This window comes from Synchiropus splendidus, chromosome 15 (assembly GCF_027744825.2).
Source record: "Synchiropus splendidus isolate RoL2022-P1 chromosome 15, RoL_Sspl_1.0, whole genome shotgun sequence".
Taxonomy (NCBI): domain Eukaryota; kingdom Metazoa; phylum Chordata; class Actinopteri; order Syngnathiformes; family Callionymidae; genus Synchiropus; species Synchiropus splendidus.
In genome coordinates, this window is record NC_071348.1 from 13,835,648 (window position 1) to 13,857,664 (window position 22,017).

A 22,017-nucleotide genomic window follows, 5' to 3' on the forward strand; every position below is an offset into this window, starting at 1 on the left:
GCGCTGCGCGCAAAGCCTATTGGGAGTCAGAGTTGAGTTGCGTCTGAATAAAACGAACTGCATCGCAGCTAAGAACTACAATCTCACATCCTGGTATCGGGAGGCGTTCAAAGACGTAAAGTTCAGCATCAAGTCTGAATAATCCACATCGCCATTTGTTGTGTTTCTCGGGGTATAGTTGAAGAAAAGCAGTATTGCAATTATGGTAAGTAAATGGAGTTTATAACTTGGCCACTTGCGTTATTTCTTATCTTCTATATGCTTCTTGGCTAAACAAGGAAACATGTCTGCTAATGGGTTTATCAAGCCTACATGACTTAATATAAAAAACAACTTTGAAAGCATTGTGTTGCTCTCTTTGACGGCATTTCTACTTCCGCCCGTTTGGAGCAGCTTGTTTCGGTCGTTATGATGAGTCCCGTCCTGTGTTGTCACGTTCGGACTGTGTCCAAACTGATCCGTGCCCTGCACCATTCTGTCTACCATCTGAAGCCAAAGCGCACTCTTCGTGTGTTGTGCTCGTCGTCTTTTCAGAGTGACAGTCTCACCAATGGGACACACAGCAAAAAGCCTCTGCTGTCGGACCCTCAGCTTTTCGAAGACCATTTTGACGAGCTGGTAGCGGAGCTCACAGAGAGGGACCTCAAGGATCCAGCCCTGGCAGACGCCATGAACAGACTGAGAGAGGTGAGCTGTCTGCTGCGTGAAACCCTCATGACACTCATTTGAGGTGTTTTGTTAGGTTTTAGTCTATAATACCCCGGGAGGGAAGAGGAACCGGGGTCTGTCTGTCATTGGCTCGTTGAGAGAACTCGTGCCTCCGAGCCAGCTTACCCAGGAGGCTGTGCAGCGGGCTCTAGTGGTGGGCTGGTGCGTTGAATTGGTGAGACTTCAAACACTGCCTGTCAAACAAGGCTTTTGATGTGTAGCCAAGTTCAATAATATCCAGAGTTTTTTTGTAGCTTCAGGGTTTTTTTCTAATCGCTGATGACATCATGGATGCATCTATGATCCGGAGAGGAAAACCTTGCTGGTACAAGAAGGTAATAGTGGATTCAAATAAAAGGCGGACTTATTTCAACATTTATTCACTGTTTATTTACCTTACAGGATGGAGTGGGATTGGAGGCCATTAATGATTCGTTCCTCGTGGAAAGTTGTATATACAGACTTCTGCGGAAGTATTGCAGAAAGCAGCCGTACTACGTTCATCTGCTGGAACTCTTTACAGATGTAAGATTTAAACCATCAAACCAACAAAAATACTTGTGCGGCAGAGGATTCCTATCTCACGCTGTCCACTTTCTAGACCAGCTTCCTGACAGAACTTGGCCAGTCTCTGGACCTCATGACAGCGCAACCAAACGACCTAAGCAGATTCACTTTGGAGAGGTAGCAAATGTGGTATAAGGATCTTTGATGTCAAATATTATGTCCCTTCTGTAATCTATCGCAGGTATAAAGCGATTGTCAAGTATAAGACTGCATTTTATTCGTTTCACCTACCAGTGGCTGCTGCTATGTACATGGTGAGTCTGTCATTTTAAATGACCAGTGATTGATTTGCAACTGAAAATCTACCCCTGTTTTTTCTTCAGGCTGGGATTGACAGTGAGGAGGAGCACAATAATGCGAAATATATCCTACTTGAGATGGGGGAATTCTTCCAAATACAGGTAATTATTTGTGCATTCATGCTTATGATTAAAAACAAATACAAGTCTATCTTTTTTTATTCATAAATGAATGAATGAATGAAAAAATATCTATTCAAAATATTTCCAATATTTTGAATCGATATATGTGTATTTTCTTTGTAAATGAGGCATGGTTTGTGGTCATACTAATGAAATCTTGGAAGGAAAGTTTATGTGCCTCTGATTATCATATTTTCACACGTATATAACTTGAAACAATGTGATACCATGTGTTTAAATGTTAATCCCAGGAATGTCCTTCAGGAGGAAGCGGATTTATTAACCTTCCTTTAACCAGGTTTTCAATTTCCAAGCCTTGATATTTTCTAAAGTAACAGAAAATGTTTGAAGTAATAGAACACATTCTCATGTTTCGCCAGAGCTCAGGCTGCTGGCACTTGTGATTTAAGCAGAAAATTGCACACAAAAATGCTGACTATGTTGAACCCGTTGTATTGACAGGATGATTATCTGGACTGCTACGGAGATCCTGCTGTAATGGGAAAGATTGGCTCAGACATCCAGGACAATAAGTGCAGCTGGCTGGTGGTCACTGCCCTGGAGGTCATGACTCCCGATCAGAGGTCACAGTTGGAGGTGAAATGTCTTTATTCCTACCACAAAACTGTACAATGACTATTTGAGTAGGAATGTTTGGAGATGACAAACCAAAATCTGACCATGTTTATTACACTCAATGGTAAACACAAACTGGCATAACCTATAGTTTAGGAAAAACAGGACAAAGAATAACTATTTGAAAGATCAATTATGAGTACGTTCATCCTCATCAGCAGACGTCATATCAGTAGGACTCTTCTTCCTTGTCTTTTGATAGGCAGTTGTTTGGTAACGTTGTTGAGAGCAATTTAACGTTGTAAAGCTATGGAAGGAGTTCCGTAATATGGCCAAACTGTCTGACCAAATATTACAAAAAGTGATAACCCTTGGCTGCTTTCCTTGTCTCTGATGCATTTTACTGCTTTCTTAGGCATGTTACGGCCGCTGTGATGATGCCAGCGTGGAGAAGGTCAAAGCTCTGTACGACGCTGTTCAGATTCCAAAGCTGTACCAAAAACATGAAGAGGAAAGCTACATGCGGCTTCAGAAGCTCATTGCACGTCATGCTCAAAACCTTCCTCATTCAGTCTTCTTGAACTTTGCTCAGAAAATCTACAAGAGGAACAAGTGAGGAGAGAATTGTTTCATCAGACTGGCTCTAGACTTCCCACAAATGCACCACAACGGAGCTGAAGCCGCTCCTCTGACTTGACTAAGAATGAAGTGTTTAGAAATTTTGCACGCATTTTTGTCCCAGTCATTATCAAAAGTTATTTTTGTTTGTGTTTGTCTGTGATCTCTCTCAAAGTTCACCCTCTATTTAAGTATATTTTCATCCATTTGAGTGAGCGTCAGTTGAATTTGAATGAGAAAAAAATGAAGATACATATAGAAGATACATTCAGTTTCATCTTCCTACATATTTTTATATCATAGCTGTAAACTGTCCTTCAGGATTTTAATAAAAACGATTTGCCTGGTCCTTTGTTGTGTTCACTGTTTGGTTTGTTTCAACTTCAAACTAGAGAAGATCTTGAGAGCAGACCTCTTGCCAAGCCACTTATTTGTTCCGTTGCTATTATGTTTTTCCCAATTTTATTGGCATACCTTAAATTTAGATCATGTCATTTTTATCATTTGAAGTATTGTTGAGCTCAATGTGACCGCAGGTATTAGGAATGTTCCAGGACTCACTTGCTCAACACACTCCGTCAGACAGAGAAGAAGGTGCTCCTGTTTCCAAGGCCTGTCGACTCTTCAAATGAATTGTTCAGCCATCAAAAATGATGTCATCTGTTTGTCTGAAGCATAAATATTTGGCAGCATTAGTGCCATTTCAATGGATGCACTGGTCCTGAGACGTTACTGTATTAAGGTTTCACTTCTTTATCTCGTTCTGGGTGGGTATAAGCTCAGGTGGTGTGCTGCAACCTTCAGCGAATGTTTCAACCCTTCAACAAAACTCTCTCCAGCTGGCAAGTGAGACACAGCGATTGATTCTCCCCTCCTGTTTCTGTCTCAGGCAACTGTCCTCCGTTGCTGAGGAGCCAAATCGCATTATGGTATCTTGTTCTGCTTCAATAGTCCGGGGCATATTAGCCGGGCTTTATACTATTATTCATCATTAGATACAAGTACATAAATGTGATTTCAAATGATTTATTATCCAAAAAAATTAAAGTCTGTGAGTTTAATTCGAAGTGTTAATACTGTTGCAACCATTCATTTTTTTTCTACGCCTATGTTTCTTCTCTTAAATTATTTTTTTCTCATTTATTTCACATTTATTTACGAAAATGTCGCTATGAACAATGAAGTACCTTCACATGTCATGAGTCAAAACTAACGGTTTGAAATGAGCATTATTTATAAAGGAACATTTTACGAGTTCAAATGAACAATAACGTACCTTTCCGCGACACGAGTCGGAATAACGAGGGTTTCGAAAAGGGTGTGTATACTTTCACAGGGAACGTACGTGCGCCAGTCACGTGATCGCGTCCTTGCAGGTTGCAGAGATCTCCCCAGTCTCGGTGGCGTGCTGCCGCGGTTCGCTCTCGCGAGAAGACAGACTGCTGGAGCCGTCCACACGGACTGGTATATGAACGCTCCCGTCCCGACGAGATGGAGACGCGTCTTTTCACCTGCATCTGATCGTGAGTGATTTATAAATATGTTTCATTCACCCGTGTGTTTTATTATAATCGGATATTAGCCTCTGTCAGACCAGAGATTTTATCTAACGCGGCTCCGTCTTGCGTGCACCTACTACGGTGATGCTTCGTGAACGCGATTTCGTTGACTGTGTTTAACACTGACATTTAATATTGTTTTTACATTGTCTTTTATAATAGTCCGGATAATAACGGATGGGCCTGGTTATCGGGCCGATGCGGATTGAGGTCCCCCCTCCTCCTCATCTCCTCCCATCCTCCCTGTCTCCATCAAGCAGATCAATAAATGCAGGGGTAAATAAAACAGCGCTTGGAATCGTCAAATTGTTATATTGTTATATCATATTAGAGGTGAATCGCCGGTTTGAAAGTACAAGAAAAGGCCAAACGCGGTAGTCATTTGCATTCCACAGTGACGTGAAGGGCACTATGGAAGACTATATGAGCTACGGCAGACGGGCGTTCTAAAAGCCTGACTTTTGTCCAGCCGATGACTTCATGCTCCAGTTACATCCTTTATATTCGGACGTTCTTTAGCTGTGCAACATGAAAATCACCAAACAGAAGGGGGGACTTGATTGTATAGACTCATGAATATCTAACCTGGAGAGGCACCACATTCTAAAAAGAGATTTCGATAGACAGTTGGCAACAAATCACAGGCAGGATTTGAATGTTAAATTAAAATGTTGGAGCCGCCTGGAGATGAGAAGTGATAACATTCAAAAACTCAGGCTCTTCTCACTGTCCAAAAACTCCAACCCTGTGGAGCTGTGAGGATAAACTGATGGTGGCAGGGCTGTCAAACTCAATTTTAAAGAGACCAAGTCATGGGCCAAACCAGAGTTACAGTCTGTAAACAGTCGTTGCAAGAAATGAGTCCTAACATAGTGTGTTTTCCCTTTAAATTGTAGAACCTTAGTTTGCAACGGTTCGCCTTCAGCGTCGACTTCACCGCTGATTTTGCTCTTATCACAGCGCATCTTATTGTCTGAGGCTGAATAAATGCTTTAACGGGCCCTGCTGCGTATTTTTATTTTTCATCAGTTATCAAACCTCACACACTCGGAGTTGCTTCTCATCCAAATACCATTTAAATGTTGTATTTAGTAGACATTTATGCAATGATCCCCTTTGCTTAAAATGCTGTTTTACATTGAAAAAGTGACAAGAACTGCAAAAATGCCTGGCATGCCTACAACGTCAATCTGGTTTCAACTGTTCATAAATATCAACCACCCTAGTATTTAGACCAAACACACCTTGTTTATGAAACCATAAGGTGTCATCTCAATAAGATGTTTATTGCTGAAGTTCTACATGAAACTTCACTGTAATTCCAGACTGAGACACTGATTTGTAGAGCACTACGTTTCTATTGAGACGTTCTCTTCATGCATCACGTAGGTGTTCGTCTTCAATCTAGTCATCGTCCACTAAGTTCACAGTTTCATTCATTCCAAAAGTTGTTTCCTGGTTGATTGATCTTGAGTGGTTTCCTGCAAAAACTGGGGATTATGTCTGTGAAACTGACTTCCCTCCTACATATTGTATAGCATTGTAGGGTATTGTGAAGGCTTATTTTTCAAACTGAATTACTCAGAAATGGATGAACAACGTTGTGTCACATTCCTGTCATTCATGTCAAGGTGACAATTCATCTTGGAAACTGTTAAAAAGCATCATAAAAACAACTTTAACAACTCCCAGGCAAATGTGCTACAAAGGATATTAAATTCATGAGTTCCGCCTTCTTAATATATGGTTATATTCCTGCTGGCAATTTCAAAGAAAAAAAATCAAACCAACACACAGAACATATGTACACGTTCTGAATACCAGTCATTTGGTGCACCTTAGCTTCAATAGCAGCACATCCTCGAACAGAATGCTCAGTGTGAAAATTCTGTATGAGCCAAATGTGAGAGAGTGTTTCCGCCCACTAATTTCGTCGAATATTACAGAAAGTTGCATATTCTTGACCCTTTAGGGTGTAGGTACCAAATGTGTCCTAACTGCCGTGGGATGATGATGTGGCAAGTTTTTTTTTCCAAATGTTGTAATGATCCAGAGAAATTTTAATGAAGGATTTGATGGCACTTTCTACCACATGCGTAACCAGAATCAACTCATCAGCAAAGAATTATACACCTCTGAAGATGTTTGTATTCATTTGTCGATGGAAAATATAAGTATTATTGGATAGATCTTCAGTCTCTTTTTTACACAGCAACTTGTCAGTCGATGACCTGGTCCATCAGGAGGGGTATAGGCTGGGGGCGGGGCTTTGGACTCGCTGTTTTAAAATCCTAGCTAAAAGCCTGTGTGTGTTTGACTGTGTTTTCATTCTGCTCCAGTGTCCTTCCACAACCTCAGCTACTGTAATTATAAAACAGTCAAGCCAGTCGTTACCCTAACCCAGTCCTGCAGTGGCTTTATTGTCGAAACTATTACGAACTCTGGTGGAAGAGGAAACTGTGTGAGCTGCTGGTCGCCTATTAACTGTGTCTCTTTTCATGTTCTAGGATCTGTGGAGTCAGCCAAGATGTGACCGTCACAGCACAGCATAGTCCAGTGTTAATAAACACTTGTTTCTATAGCAACAGAAAGTGTTTCCTGAAATTGACACGATGCAGTCAGCTCAGTCTCAAAAGCCAAAGCGTTTCGACGTCAGCAGACGGACCACCGCTGTCGCTGCACGCAAGCCTTATGGGCTGAAAGAAGATAAAAACATGAACACAATTCCCTCCTCATCTCCACGGAGGCTCACTAAAGGCCCCACTGCTGCGCCCAGGACTCGGGTCCCAGTGCAACCAAGAGCACCGGTCGGCCAGAGTAGGTTTGGGGCCCAAAAACAGGCTTCTAGTGTCAAGTCATTCAAACCCAAGCCGAAAAGTACCCGTGCAGCTGTGGTGGCTCCTGTTGCACCTGCACCAGCGCCACCACCGCTTCCCTCCAGTCTACCCCTTGACCCAAATTGCAATGAGCCAAGCCTCCCATGTCTTTGCTGCGATGGACGTTCTCCGCAGGACAACAATAGCATGTTCAACCATAACCACAACAACAACAACACTATTTCTCTCAGGCAACAAATGCAGCTTCCTCCCCCTCCACCAGTGCTGCCACAGAGACAAGAGGTGACAGGAACCAAGAAGCAACTTCCTTCACGGGAACAAGGGCCCATAGAGGCAGCTGTGTGCCCTGCACTGTTGGGGAATGATCAAGAGAATGTAGCTAGAAGTTCAGAAGTAACTAAGAAAGATCTTGAGGATGATGAAGAGGAAAGCAGTGGTGATATCGATATTGATGTGGACGAGGATGACAATGATGATGATGAAGATGATGACACTCTTGTACCTTCTTGTTGTGACTGCCCTCCATCGCTTCTAGAGTTCTCGCTGTCCTCCTCCAGCTCCTCTTCCTCTACCTCCATCAGCTCCTGCTCCGATCTGGACTCTGACTCTGCTGACCCATCTGAATCTCTTTGCTCCTCGTACTGCCAAGACCATCTGTCCATTACTATGTCCCCGAAGGACGACCATTTCCTACATTGCACTGAAAGCCGGCCTCCCACTCGCTCACCCCCATCACTTCCGCTGAACGGGAACCCCTTCTTGACTTCACAGTCTGCTGTTTCCTCCCCAGATGAGGGTTACCCTTCGGCATTGGATTCCCCATCACCGGATTATTTAGGTGTCAAAGAATCAGAAGTTGCTAGTCTGGGGTTGCTGGACTTCCTGGAGTCAGTCGGAGAGTTTGGGAAAATGGAACGGTTCAGCCAAGTGATCCAAGTGGCCCGTTGGGATTTGGAAGGTGAGCAGCACTGGGACGTTCTGAGAGATCGTTTAGATCACCTGGATCGTTTGGAGAAAGTCAACAGGGAAGTAAAACTTTACTACATTGCCAAACTCCATGAGAAAGGATATGATCTGGGCGATCTGGATGAGCAGGACCTTTCTGATGTCTTGGATGAAATGGGCAACATCGATATCCCTCTGAAGTTGTATAAAAACCGTGTTGCTTCAATGGCCGACTCGCAAGAGTTTTCAGATGCAGGGGTGGACCTCACTGCCCCTTCAGACAGTGAAGATCCCCTTGCTCCTGATTCACTCACCCCTTCACCGGTTGAGCCGCCATCTAGGCCTCCCAAACCTCCGGTACGACATGCTAGTGTCAACTCTGACCTCCACACCTACATCAATATCAGCAGAGAGACAGTCTCCATGGCGGTGACAACCTCTCCGACTTTGACCACATTTTCCCTGAATTCCTCTTCGCCAACGTTCTCAACATTTAGATGTGAGAAATCACTTCCTCCATCTCCACCATCGATTCCACCCCTTCCCAGCTCCAAACCTATCCAATATCTGAGCCTGTACACCACATCCTCTCCTCCTCCGTCCATACCCACCCCAACACCGCCAATCCCTCCACCACGAAAGCGACATCTTGCCAGGAAGGAAGCTCAGCGTCTGGCTGCTCTTCAAGCTGAGCAAGAAAAGACCCCGGTCTCCCTTCCACCTCCGACTACAAGCCCTCCACCATTACCTCCACCACCAGTCATCTCAGTCTCCTGCTCCTCATCTCCCCCGGCCATTCCACCACCACCTGCCCTTCCTCCTCCCCCCTCTTTCCACGCCTTGGATGTTGAGATCCGAAAGTTGCTGATGCTTGCAGGATTGACTCAAGCCGATCTCCTTAAACTTAGCCCTGAACTTGGAGTTTGTGTCACTGGATTGGAGGAAGAAGCTGATGAAGATAATCAGTTCTCTACTTGCTCATCAGAGCAATACAGTTTCAGACTTAAAGATGAGGTGGCGGAGGAGTCTGATTCTGAATTTTCCATTGGTGATGGATGGAGCAAACAGTTGACTGATCAAAGCGCAGAAATACCTGTTGATCCCAGAGGGGGGAAAGTCTTCAGCGAGAGCAAAGACACCCAAAGAAAAACGTCATTCACAGAGATCGCAAGGAGAAGGAAGAGGAACAGTGGTGTAACCACTGATCTATACTACACCACTGGCACAAGCAATACTTATGAAACTAAAGAGACATTTAACTATCCAAGTACACCTCCACCCCCACCTCCTCCTCGACCCTTACCCCCAATCCCTCCATCTGTGCCAGCCCTCAAAGTCAGCACCCTTTCAGCTAACTCTGCTCGGCCTGAGCGATTTGATTGGCTCATAGCATTCACACCTGAAGCTGACTCCCAACCAGAGACCACTCAGCCAAAGATCTGTGACATTACAAAACCTGATGAAGAATCTGTGAAGACAAACACTTCATCTGGCTCCTCTGCTGGATCAGCCCCACGAGTCACAACCTTCAAAGAACTGCGCAATCGCAATAAAAGCGCTCCTCCACCTACGAAGGTGATCACTGATCCGGAGCCGGACCCTACGATAATAACACCGGATCCAGACATACTGTACAACCTGAAATGGAGAAGAGAGAAAGCTGGCAGTGATGGCAGCCAATGGGAGTATACGTCTCAAGCTCAGGCCCTCTTCATGCAACCACCGCCGGCACTGACCTCCATGGCTGCTCTCAAGGAAATGCTTCAAAGGGCTGATCAGGAGGGCGGACAGGCTGAACTCTATCCATCACTGAAGATTGGCTACCCTGTGAATGACAGCAGATTTTTGACAACAGACAGAGAGCGTGAAGAATTGAAGGAGGAACGAGGGAAAGTGAAAGACAAACTGATTGTGGAGGAGCGAGGACGTGCTGATGGACGACGCACCACTGAGTCACAAACTACAGGTTAGTGAAGATATTCATTCATGTACCTTTGGTGTAAAGGTGCCTTTTATCTTTTGTCATATGTATGTGAAGGGGATTACCAAACAACCTCTTCCGTCCTCTCAGAAAGTGACATTTTCAGTTGGGTTTTTGCAACTGAATAAGTTTGGTCAATCGTCATGAAATCACAAACCTGTGAGACGAATAAAAGATTTGCTCATCTCAAATTTGGGCATAGTGGAAGAGTGGAAGGGAGGAGAATGATCCCACCCTCACAAGATCACTTTAGATCACCAGGGGGAAAAACAGATTAAACTATGTGGCAGTTTGGAATTTGGATTTCTCAATTCAATCCTTTGATGTAGATGATGAGATTATGATGCAACAATGACAATAAAAACCTAAAAGACAGACATGCACACTTTTATGGAGTGATGAAGAATGAGTCACCCTCTAATCTAATCGAGGATGGCTACTGAGATGATGCGAGACTGACCTTAAACAGTGAGTCTCCTATCTTTCTAGTAATGGTAGTAGGATTTTCTCTGTACAGTTTAATATTTAATGATTTTCTAAGAGCCAGGAGGGCTGGTGGTCACAGAAATCTCTTTCTCTAGCTTCAAGGTTTGTCCTCATTTTCTTCAACGTGTAAACCGGCATCCCTTCGCTCTCTTAGGTGGTTAGTGTGAGATGTTGACCTGGTCTCCCCGCCCCCACTCTACCTCCCATGGGTGGCTCTGAAAGCTCAGATCGGGTTACGTATCTTTTGCAGCAATGTAACAAGGATAATAGTCAATATGAGGAGTGGAAATGCATCGTAGGATCCTTGAGTACCTTCGCCCCACTTTTCTGCTGTACTGTAATGTTTTGGCTTTGACTTTCTTACCATGTTTCAGGAACAAGTTGCAACTCAACAGAGGAATAAGATGACATCTTGTGAATACAAAATACAATAATATACAGATATTCCAGAAAAAAAACTGGGATACTTGTTCTTAATATTCATTGTTTTTCTTGCATGCACGTTGGGACAATGGAACCATAGGACTTTTGTTTTTTATGATTTCCTCATGCAAACATTGGATTAAAAATGTGTTTACTCCAACAACCCAACATGACAGGTACTGTCTAGAACATTCTTTAGAATCACCTCAGTGTCACAGAAGAGGCTCAACAACATGCTATAAGCATCTTATATGCATCTTCATCTAAATTACGTCCAGAACAGATTTAAAAAAGTGTGAATAATTTGCCATTCATTGCAAGTTAACTCAACCTTTGTGCTATTGAGATTCAATTTTTAATCTAGTGACAACTCTACAATTTATAGTCGCACAGCAGACGCTAAATGCTTTTCGGAAATCAGAGAGGAACTGAAAGGATCTGAAATTATATTCATGGAATTTCAGTCTGTTGCTCACTCTAGTAGTAGTACACTAATTCTTAAAATCTGTCTTTCTTAGTTAACAGTATTTCCTTCTTCGATGAAGTACATATTTTCATTTGAGACATGAATTAAAATTCAAGTTACACAATTGTGTGCAAACTGCCAACTTAAAAACATCAAGAGGATTTTTGGTTGGATGCAGTTAGTGTGTGTATATGCCTTTAAGAGTATAAGGGGCAGGTCTTAGTGGACTGACCAATCGCTGAGAGACTTCCCAGAAAAATAGGAAGTGTTCTGTTGGTGTCAGATCAGAGAAAAGCCAGAGTATAACAAGGTAGAGTTACTCTTAACCTAATCATTTGGGTGTTTTTAGACTCTCACTGCTGTGGTAGGATTGAAAGAGCAAGGGTGGTCACTGGAGAACACTAGAGACAGGAGTGGGGTGGGGAGGAGTGGGGGAGAAGGAGGTGGAGAACACCACACACTGCAGTGAAGTAAAGACCGTGTAGTTAAAGAATGACACACATCGTATATTCACAGGCTAAAACCGGATAACAACCAGTTATACCATTGCTAGTGATGATGGACGTCTACAGACGGATTATGACAGACTGAGTCTCTGACTACATCTCATTTCCTGTCTTGTTCAATTGCCATTGGTGATGGACGAATGCTCCTCGTGACTCCATGGCTCTTGTCAGTGTGGTACTGGATCTAAGATGACGATGACTTGTGAATGGAGTCGTTGTACTGTCTTTGATCAAGAGCAGTCTTCACTGTCCAAGTGTGGACTGGGATTCAAATTGCTATTGAAATTGAACCCCTCTTTTTACTCTCAAGTGTGGTCAGATTGACTGTAAAGCTGAAGTGCAAGTGGGAGGAGACTGAGGCTAAACACAGTGCAAAACTAAAAATAGGAAAATTAAGACCTTAGGATCCTAGGAGAATTTCAAGACGGACAACTGAAAATGCTGTTGAAGAAAGTCAGTACAATGCCTATTTCTGCTGGAGTGCATTGATGAATGTTTTTTTTTTCAACAAACACTAACATTTTCTGCATCTCTTTCCTCCTCTTTCTCTCCTTCCCATGCTTTTGTCTTTTACTCCACACCCATCCCATTGTCTGCATCCTGTGTCCCACGTCGTGTTTGTCTGTGCATGTTTTGCACCTTAAAAACCAGTTTCCTCTCCACCACTTTCCCTTTCCCACCGGTCCCAACCCTACTTCCTTCACTCTGACCTGACAACCCATCATGGCAGCTTCTGTAGCTCCCCTCCCAGACCACACACCCATATTGGACAGGAGACCTCCCCGAGAGCATCACCTCACAAAGGTGACGGCGTCACTGGGCTTCACTATGAATCCTTGGTTCATTTCAGTGGCAAATCTCCCAATAATGGGAATATATCTCAGCAATGTAGCGATAGAGACGTCACTTCTGACTCTCTGTGTAACCTTGACTCACTTTACTGCAGTGAGTCAGAGACACCAACAAAACAGTCTGATGTCATAGTGGATCCCGGCAGCATCACCCCCTACAAGAACATTGATGTCATGATGACCACAGATTCTCTTTATTCAGGAAGCAGGCTCACGCATGCCAACTATGATAAGAGCAGAGCTCACAAGGAGCTCCCGCCTCTCCCCACCTATTACCTCTATCACCCGAAAAACTGCCCTCTGCATCGGGGCGCCCCACCTCGTCTCTCCCCTATCGGAGCACTAGCTCCTCCTCAACGCTCAGGGGTGCCCCCTGTAGGCACAGTGGCCTCCTGTTTGAACTCCCCGCTTTTCCCCCGCTCGCACACCTTACCCGCCCTTGCTGCTCCCCTCTACTATCCAAACCTTTACCCTGCTATACCACCCAGGGTTCCCCCTCGCCCCCCAAAACTTCAACAGACCACTGTGCAGCCGTCGAGTAAGACTTCTTTCTTCTTTCATGCCCTTCTATGTCTGACATTGTGCTGGTTTACCTGTCTCATGAGCAATGAAATGTTTCGATCGAATGTGCGCTAAACTAAGGATATTCCTCCCGCGCAGTTCTCAAGTCAGCAGGCCTCTTCACGCTGGCCGTCTGATACATCTTATCTACAGTGTCCTGTCAAATTTGTCAAACAGCCTCCTGAGTGGGTACAGATGTTTCCGTCAGAAGGCTTTCAACCGTCGCTAAAAATCCTCGCTACCTCTCGCTCTGTTTCTCATCTGTCAGTCTTTCTCTTATCTGTCATATCTGTCTTCATGTTGTGCTTCCATTCTGTGGAAATTACCATGAAGACACAATTGCTTCTTCTCATTAAGAAGCAAATCGTGGTGGTGACAAAGTAATGTTGTCAGTGTGTGACTTGGAACACAACTGTTATTCATGTCAAACTCTTGGCCCTGTAGTAGGGAACAGACACTTCATCTGGAAATGCAATTTAAAATAAGAACAGATGAGAAAACAACAGGGTGAATAGGTGTATGTATGCTAACATTCAGCAACATGACTCATAGACAACAAACTGTTGTGTCTGCTATGTTAATGTAACACATTGACAGTTATTCATAACTAAAGCATAGAGAACATGGTAGCAAGTTTACCAAAGCATCAGTTTTACTCCAAATTCTAGTTCTTGCTCTGATAGAGAAGCGACTGCATGGCATGAAGCACTAACATTATGACGGTCCTCACGTAAAATCATTTATATTCTCCTTGGCAACTGCCTATGTGTGGAGACGTAACTGCACTGTTGACAAGCAGCACATTGTTCATGCACAGTGTGAAAATAACTAACAAAATAAGATAATAATGTGTCAATATCTTCACATATAAGTCGCTCCACAGTATAAGTCGCACCCTTGGCTATTAATATTAAAAAGTGCGACTTATACTCTGGAAAATATGGCAGGTTGCGATGATCGTCTCAGTGCCAGTTCTCAGAAGTAGCACCATCTACTCTTTATTCAAGCAACCATTGTAATCGTTCTGCCCTTTCTGTTCTATTACCCCTGTATCACGCAGGATGATTTCAGACAACTAGTAGCCCATTTCCGCTCTGCAGAGTCTGTTATTGACCAGAGCCTTCTAACTGATCTGATCGCACCTGCTAGGTTTTCACACACGCACCGAGCTAAGAAAGCGTTTTGGCAGCTCCGCGGGCTAGCTCCCGCAGAGGCTGGGATTTAAGCTCTGATGCCTCGGCTCATCAAACCTGTCACCTTTTTAGTCTGAGAAATTCCACATATGCTGTCCATTCTTAAAACTAATTCTGCGTCAATGACTGCCAGGGGCGAGCAGCATGTTCGGGCTCAGAGCACTGTGAGATGGTTATCCCGAGAGCTGCCACTGTGTGTCTAATATTATTGGTTTTCCTGGTAAACACAGCCATCGTATCTTGTGCAATGTGAGAATGATCGGTCTCTCAGCATACAGATCTCAACACCACTGAGTGAGGAACCACTGGAGTCCTCACCGCGTGGTAGCAAGACTAACGTCACATCTCACCGTTGAAATTTGTTTCGCTCCTGTCCAGATATCCTTGGTAATTCTTAAGTCATTTTTCTCTCACTGTTAGCTGTTCACAGTGTCTCATTCACTGGAGCTGCACAAAAGGATGAACCGTCCTGGATGGGAGAAGAACCAATGAGAGGCCTGTCCTCAGTGAGCCTGCGGGAAAAGAAAGGTCTGAATTGTGCTTCTTTTTCGTCTGTCATTTTGCCTTTTTCTCCCTCTAAACTGCAATACTGTTCCACCCTGCAGCTCTGGTCAGTGCCGTCAGTCAGGCAGTGGAAGCCATCTTGGCCCAGTTCAGCTCTTCACGGACTGTGGTTCAGAAGGTTGGTGCCTTGCTATTCTACGTAACAATACCATGCAGTTTGACTGTGTAATCCCACCCAGACATGATCCTTCCCAAGTCGGTGATCACACTCTGTTTAAAAATAACTTGTATATTGACGCCCGTCATCCTTCCCACGCACTCTTGACTCATCTTTCGTTGTCTCCATCTTTGCCTCGGCCCGTTGCTTCACGTATTTCCTGGCTGTATCCCATTTCACCCACACCATCCTCCCTTGTTTGTGCCCTCCTCCTTCCACAGGCCTTATCAGGAGACAGTGCTGTAAATCCATCGCTGGGCCGCCTGGTGCTGCAGTGTCTGTGCCCCGCCCTGCACAGGCTGCTGACTGATGGACTTAAACCCCACCAGAGTGATCTGATTGCAGGCAGGCGGCCAAACTCAGCCTGGGGTCTCGTCCAGGCCTCCACCAGACCAGGTAGAATTTTAACAATTGCTTGCACAAATGCTGGTACGCTAAATAACTCCATATCACACTGTATTGTTAAATCATCTCTACATTTCAGGTCTGAAAACACAAGCCTTGTACAATCTTCAAAACCGAGTCGGGGAGCTGCCGCAGCTCCGGCAGAGCAAACACAAGTTTAACGCCTTCATTTTCGGTCTACTGAAGTAAGTTTTGAGACCTAATTGTTTTATTGGTTTTGTTGCTTTTACACTGCTGCTTTGTTTTCTTTCTAGTGCCAAGTTGCTGGATTTTTGGCTGAGTCACCTCCAAACCTGCATTGGTACGTTTCAAACTGATGATCTGCTTTGATAAGTGTGTGTGGACATCTGACAGCCTCATTCTGGCCACCCTCAACTCAACAACAAAGCAACAATGTTGTTATTGAACACTCATTCTCATCACCACAGCAAGGTAAAGCGAAAGCAACAAAACAAAAGCGATGCAGTGGTAAAATAGTTTTTAAATGTCTGAACAATAAACCACTAGTTTTCCTCGTGGTCTGAACTGATTTGTATGGATTACAGCCCAAAGAGCACCATGCTGCCAAATTTTTGAACCTCTTGACATCAAAAAGATGAAATCACAGGAGTTTTATTTACCTTAAAGCGCTCAAAATGCTACATTTTTGCCTGTGAGTTTGGTCCTGGAAGGCCAGAGATGAGAGGCAGCAGCTGAGACCAGCTACGGTGTAGGAACTTCGGACACACAGGCAAAAACAGCGCATTTGGAGCGCCTTAATGTGGATAAAAGATGTCAGGAGTTGATGATTCAAGTTAAAAACATTGCCCAGTTTGCTTCATGAGTCAGTCTCCATGCTGGACCTTGTTTTCAAAACTAGTTTGGAAGTGACCTCATGCAATTTTAAGCCAGGCGCACCACTGACCTTTCTAAGGTGCAGACAGCGCCACTGCACCCGCAGGTTTTCCTTCTCACGTTTAGTGGCTGTGGCTAATATTCCAGTGGCTCTATAGTCTGCAATTTACGGTAATAGAAGCATAAGGCACCACTTAAACTTCCCGCTAATTTGTGTAACTTAAACCATAATCCTTTCAAGAGACAGCCAGTATGAACCCCAATTGTAAACTTGTGGGGCGAAAAGGAAGTAACAAAAGTGAGGGTTGAAATAGTTGTTTAATAGACCGAAGCAAAAAGTGGCTCAGCAGGCCAAAGCAAAACTCCACCACAGGTCAGTTGCCATGAGCCAGATGAGGCTCAGTCTTCTGAGGGCCTCCTGGACCTCAGATTGGTGGAGGATGCTGACATCTGCTGGCGCTGCAGGTTCTCCTCATACAAATATGTCACACTTTTTGTGGCTTAAATGTATCCCTTTTTTAAGACCTTGTCTTTTTCTCCTTCTTTCATTTCAAATCACTTTTTTTCTCATTTGTATTTTAGCATAAATAAGTACCATTAAGCTCATTTTTTCTTTAATTCTTCAGTTGTTGTGGGTTTCTTCAGTACATTCCCTTCCCAAAATGACTCTACTCCATGATACTCTTCACAACATCACCACTCTTGTGTGGTGCCTTTTCCTCCTTCATGTTTCTTATTTATCAAGTCATGGTTAAACTTCACCTCATTAATAAAAAAAAAAAAGCTAGCTCAAAACTAAATCAGTTAATAGAGCGTCACAAAAATGGGTGTACTTGTGTGACTGGACCTCCTTTTTTGCAGTATTTTTTCACAGCTATTAGCCGCCAAGCTTATCAATATCATTGTCACCCACCAAGCCAACAGAGCATTGTGCCTGCTCAGCTCAATAAATCAACGTTGAAGTTATAACTCTAGCACTTTGTAGCAGTTTCATTTGGATTGGAAACAAGGTTTCCTTTTGCAGCAGAGATGGGAGAGCGACAGATTTCTAGCCAGCTGGTTTGTGATGTCCCCTTCACTAACCATGTCAGAGAGTGGGTCCCTTCATCTGCTTTTCACTCAAGTGAGCAGAGCTGATACACATGTATTTTTTGGCCTGGCAACCGTGGAATAAGAAATATTACTGAGGTGGTCAGAATGTTAGGGCTGGTCAGTGTCAGAACAGGGGCATGTTTTTGAGTGGGATGATGTTGTTCTCCTCAGATGTGCTGGACACATTCTACTACCCCTCCTCCTTCATGCTCCTGTCGCTGACCGCCTGCCAGCATGTGTACCAGGAGTTGCTGCTGGTGCTGCAGCCGCTCAGCCTGCTGACCTTCAACCTGGACCTGCTCTTCCAGCATCACCACCTGGAGACTCACAGCCCACAGATCCCCAGTCCACCCAGCAGTGGCGCGGGAGTCCAGCAGCCTGCCAGGAAGCTTCACCCTAGACCCTCAGAGAGCAGATATTTCGAGAGCCTGTCAGGAGTCGACTTTGGAAATCCAGAGAAGCAAGACGGTTTGAATAGTGGAAAATCCTCTTCAGGTGTTTCAGCAGATTGGTGCACGGAGACCAGTCCTCAGTTAATGTGGGTCCAAGAGAAAAGAATTGCAGATTTACCTCCACCGAACATGGAGGAGGACAGTTTAGCTCAGCAGGCGGGACAGGTAGGCTCCGTCTGTTGCTGTTCGATTGGCATCTTCATACCTAACCCCAGTTCTGATTTGCAGGTCATCCAGCAGGGATGGGGGGCCATGATGCGCTGGGGAGGCAGACTGAGCCAGAACCTGACCGAGCTGAGTCTGTCTGCAGCGAGGAAGGAGGACATGAAGACAGATTTGTCGGAGCTTCCAGACCAGGCCGTGAGCGACTTTGCTCCCCTTAACAGCAGTGCTCAGGTTCCCTGGGGTTTGGGACGCCTGTTTGGTGCTTCTAGATGTCACTCAGCACCCTCTAGGTGAGTCAATAGACTTCCGGAAGACATGTCTGATCCACATGTTGACCTTCATCTCTGCGGTGTTGCTCTCAACAGACGGCCCTCCCAGTGGTTGGCTCCTGGTGTCACAGCGCTGACTCGGATCATGAGCAGCAGCTCCACCCCAGCGCCGAGGAACAAGGACTCTGTGCCACTTGAGAACGTGAAACCAGTGACGGACTCTAAGATCAACAACGTGGTGATGGACACAACCAGACCGCTGAGGTAAGGTGAAGTAACTGATGTTGTTAAAGGTCATTTGGCCACCACAGAAGGATTTTAGAATCATTCAAGTCGATGAATCGTCTAAAGATGTACTCTCTGTAGTATGTCACGGCTTGGCTTAAAAACAAAAAACAAAATAAACGCCCCTGTTTACGCCAGAAGGGGGTGCTCATGTCCCCGGAACCCATCCAAGTTGAAGTTGAAGTTTGCTCTGTCACAAAAAAAGATGAGCAGGAAACCCACACAAACAGGATGATACAATAAAAGAAGAATTTTTGGGCTAGATATTTTTGATAGTTCTTGTTTAGTTTTGTTATGAAATGTTGATTATTTTATACATGATTTCGGGTTTTTTTTCATTCTTATTTGTGAGTTGTAGATTATTATTGTAAGATTATTATTAAGAAGATAGAACTCAATCCCACTTTATTGACTCCCACGGTGGTGTCCTGGGAAGTCAACATGGTCAGTCAAAAGAGTTGCAGGGAGGAAACTGAACACTGTATCATTGAAAAATATACATAATGTGAAGTCAGAGCTCATGTAGAACTCTGAGGTTGCAACTATCATGGTGTCCATATTGGCCCCACTGTTGACCGCTGCTTCAACAATCTAGTTGACCTCAGAACCAGACCATCAATGTGAGTCTGGCTTGAATATATGAGACGAGCCACTGCAGGTTGTGGTGCTTTGGCTTTGGTCACGAACAGTGTCACCACATGCAGAAGTCTCAGGGCAGTTAGAGAAGTCATATGTTAGTGTTGATTTATGTCATCTTCTCAGGTCGGTGCGAATGCTGTGTGACCACAAAGGCTCTGGTGCAGAGCTCAGCTTCAGCAAGGGAGAGGAGCTTGTAGTCTTGGGAGGCATCGATCAAGACTGGATCCGCTGTCGCCAGGGAGACAAAGAGGGCATGGTACAAATTGGCTACACTTCCATCATCATGTGACTGAACAGCCGCCGCATCAATGAAAACAAAAGTATCAACGTATTTTAGGTGACTGTGGAGGTGAATGTGAAGGCGTCGCTTCTCTAAGGCGGATGTTTTACACCTGCGTGGTCAGAGTCACATGCTCTTCACACACCGATTGGTAGCATGAAACTCACGTTTGGTTTGGTGCCAGACAACCTCTGATCACGCAGAGAAATATCCCTTTAAATGCCTGCTGCTTATCTGAAAGTGATCAGACAGGAAATGCTGTGGGAATAACCACAAGCAGCTCTATGTGCTTTTAGATCTGCAGCTGCCAGATAAGAGCCTTGACAGCCTGGCAGAGGCTAATAAACCCATCAGCAGAGAAGATTCACTGTCAGGCTGTCGAGTGCAGGCGGCATGTTTAGAGTCCCGGGCCTGAGCTCCAGATGCGTACTGAGTGGTGATCTAGTGAACCTTAGCCGTGTAGATCAGTGTCCGCCCCTCATTGCCTGGTTCATGTGTGTTTCTGCTGTATAAATATACATAAATACATATATAAATAGGTATATAAAGTCAAATGGAACAAGGGGGAAAACAAATGCTTGATATCGTTCCATCACATGATGTATATCGAGGTGAAAAAAATGTTTGTTTTCAGTATGAAATCCAATATCTTCCCACCCATGTGCTTCATGTATTGCAATTGTACTTAAGTCGTATCCATGTATTTACTCAGATCGGCCTGATATCACGGGGTCAACTGTATGCATAGTGATGTGACGGAAAGCATCCTCAGATCATGAACTATCTCTAGCTGTTGGCCATGACGTCAACACAAGAGAGGGAAACCCCACCAAAGTCTCCCAACTAAATTGGTGTGTAACCCACGGTTCATCAGCTCAACTATCTTGACCCTTCCTGCCATGTTTACTTATCATGATGATTGATATCGTGACAGTGGTGGTAAAGGTGAAAGTGCTCTGTTGATGTTCATATACCGTATCTTGCTTTGTGTCATATAGTTAGTGCTTTTTCTCTTCAGTATCTGTAGATGTACCTGAGTTCACGTGCAGCTTTCTGCTGACTCCATCTTTTATTGTAAATACCAAGTCATGAAAGAGTTCACCCCACCCATCATTCCCTTCAAGACTGCAGCTTCAGGTGGCTTCAGAACCCCTGTAGCTGCAGTTTATTCACTCAAAATATCAGACGAAAGAACACTCTGCTTCTGGCAAACCCAACAATTTATCATATACGACCTATATAGAAACTCTAACGCCATACTTCCCTTCCATCTTTGTCTCTGGAAAGCTACAGATGTTGATGCAGGAAACAATCAGGGAAACTTATTCCATGTAGCACCACTGTTACCTAGCAACAGTAGCGTCATGCCGGACCGCATCTTGAATCACTGACTGCATAAAATGGACCGAACCTGAGAATTTCTAAGACATAAATAGATACAGATTTAAAAGAAGAGATCAGATGTGATATTTATTTTTTGTTTATTTTTGCATCATCCAAAAGTGAGAGTCGTTCTGGTTATTTATTTATTGGTTGTGCTATTTATTACCCTCAAGGTTACAGAGGGACAAGTGATCCTCAAATGTACACACGTATATGTGTGTGAATGTGAGTGTGTTGATCCACATAGTCCCTCCGAGTCCCCCACCCCACCCTACTCTCTCCCCCTGGAGTCTTGTAGCCTGTAGACCTGAGATGGTTGAGTGCTCCTCTAGTGTCAGTCACTGTTCATCATGCATGTGCTTGTTTGTAAATACACCAAATAAAATGACCAGTATGAACCAAACCAGTGAGCCTGAGTCATGCTTCCATCTGTGAAGGTCATCCAAAAGATTCAATATAGACTTGAGCAACATTATCAGTCATATAATCCAATTCACTCTGCCTGTATGTGGTCGGGTTGCAGGGGCAGCATCCAGAATGAAGAAGCCCAGTCTTCCCTCATGGGCAGTACGTTCTAGGAAGGGCCGCAGTGGACGCAGTTTTTTGTTCCAACCGATCAAAAGGGCATCTTCTCACCAATCAGGTGTCTTAAGACTGTGGTGTCAGTCTGTCTGTGTGACTAAAGTGTCACTTGACTGTCAGTTTGGTGAGGACATGGTTGCCAAGTTCTGCCCAAGGGGAATACTGAGGCATTGACATCATGTGGAGGAGCTCCCAGATGTCCAAGCTTCTC

General features: G+C 44.4%; 2 protein-coding genes across 3 annotated transcripts; both read left to right on the plus strand.

Annotated features, from left to right (window-relative positions):
* Positions 1 to 47: 47 nt before the first annotated feature.
* fdps (farnesyl diphosphate synthase (farnesyl pyrophosphate synthetase, dimethylallyltranstransferase, geranyltranstransferase)) lies at positions 48 to 3,240 on the plus strand. The gene is made up of 10 exons (XM_053888048.1): positions 48 to 205; positions 535 to 687; positions 743 to 883; positions 963 to 1,043; positions 1,111 to 1,233; positions 1,310 to 1,392; positions 1,457 to 1,529; positions 1,599 to 1,676; positions 2,160 to 2,294; positions 2,689 to 3,240. Exons 1-10 carry the CDS (start codon positions 203 to 205, stop codon positions 2,887 to 2,889), a joined length of 1,071 nt encoding a protein of 356 aa, XP_053744023.1. The 5' UTR covers positions 48 to 202; the 3' UTR covers positions 2,890 to 3,240.
* Positions 3,241 to 4,272: 1,032 nt separating this feature from the next.
* Positions 4,273 to 21,621, plus strand: rusc1 (RUN and SH3 domain containing 1). Of its 2 annotated transcripts, XM_053888044.1 has the most exons (12): positions 4,273 to 4,414; positions 6,958 to 10,198; positions 12,746 to 13,483; positions 15,120 to 15,227; positions 15,305 to 15,381; positions 15,642 to 15,816; positions 15,905 to 16,010; positions 16,080 to 16,126; positions 17,923 to 18,368; positions 18,432 to 18,658; positions 18,734 to 18,901; positions 19,685 to 21,621. In XM_053888044.1, exons 2-12 carry the CDS (start codon positions 7,063 to 7,065, stop codon positions 19,848 to 19,850), a joined length of 5,394 nt encoding a protein of 1,797 aa, XP_053744019.1. In that variant the 5' UTR covers positions 4,273 to 4,414; positions 6,958 to 7,062; the 3' UTR covers positions 19,851 to 21,621. The 2 variants fall into 2 exon arrangements, with proteins under 2 accessions (XP_053744019.1, XP_053744020.1); XM_053888045.1 differs by lacking the exon at positions 12,746 to 13,483.
* Positions 21,622 to 22,017: the final 396 nt, after the last annotated feature.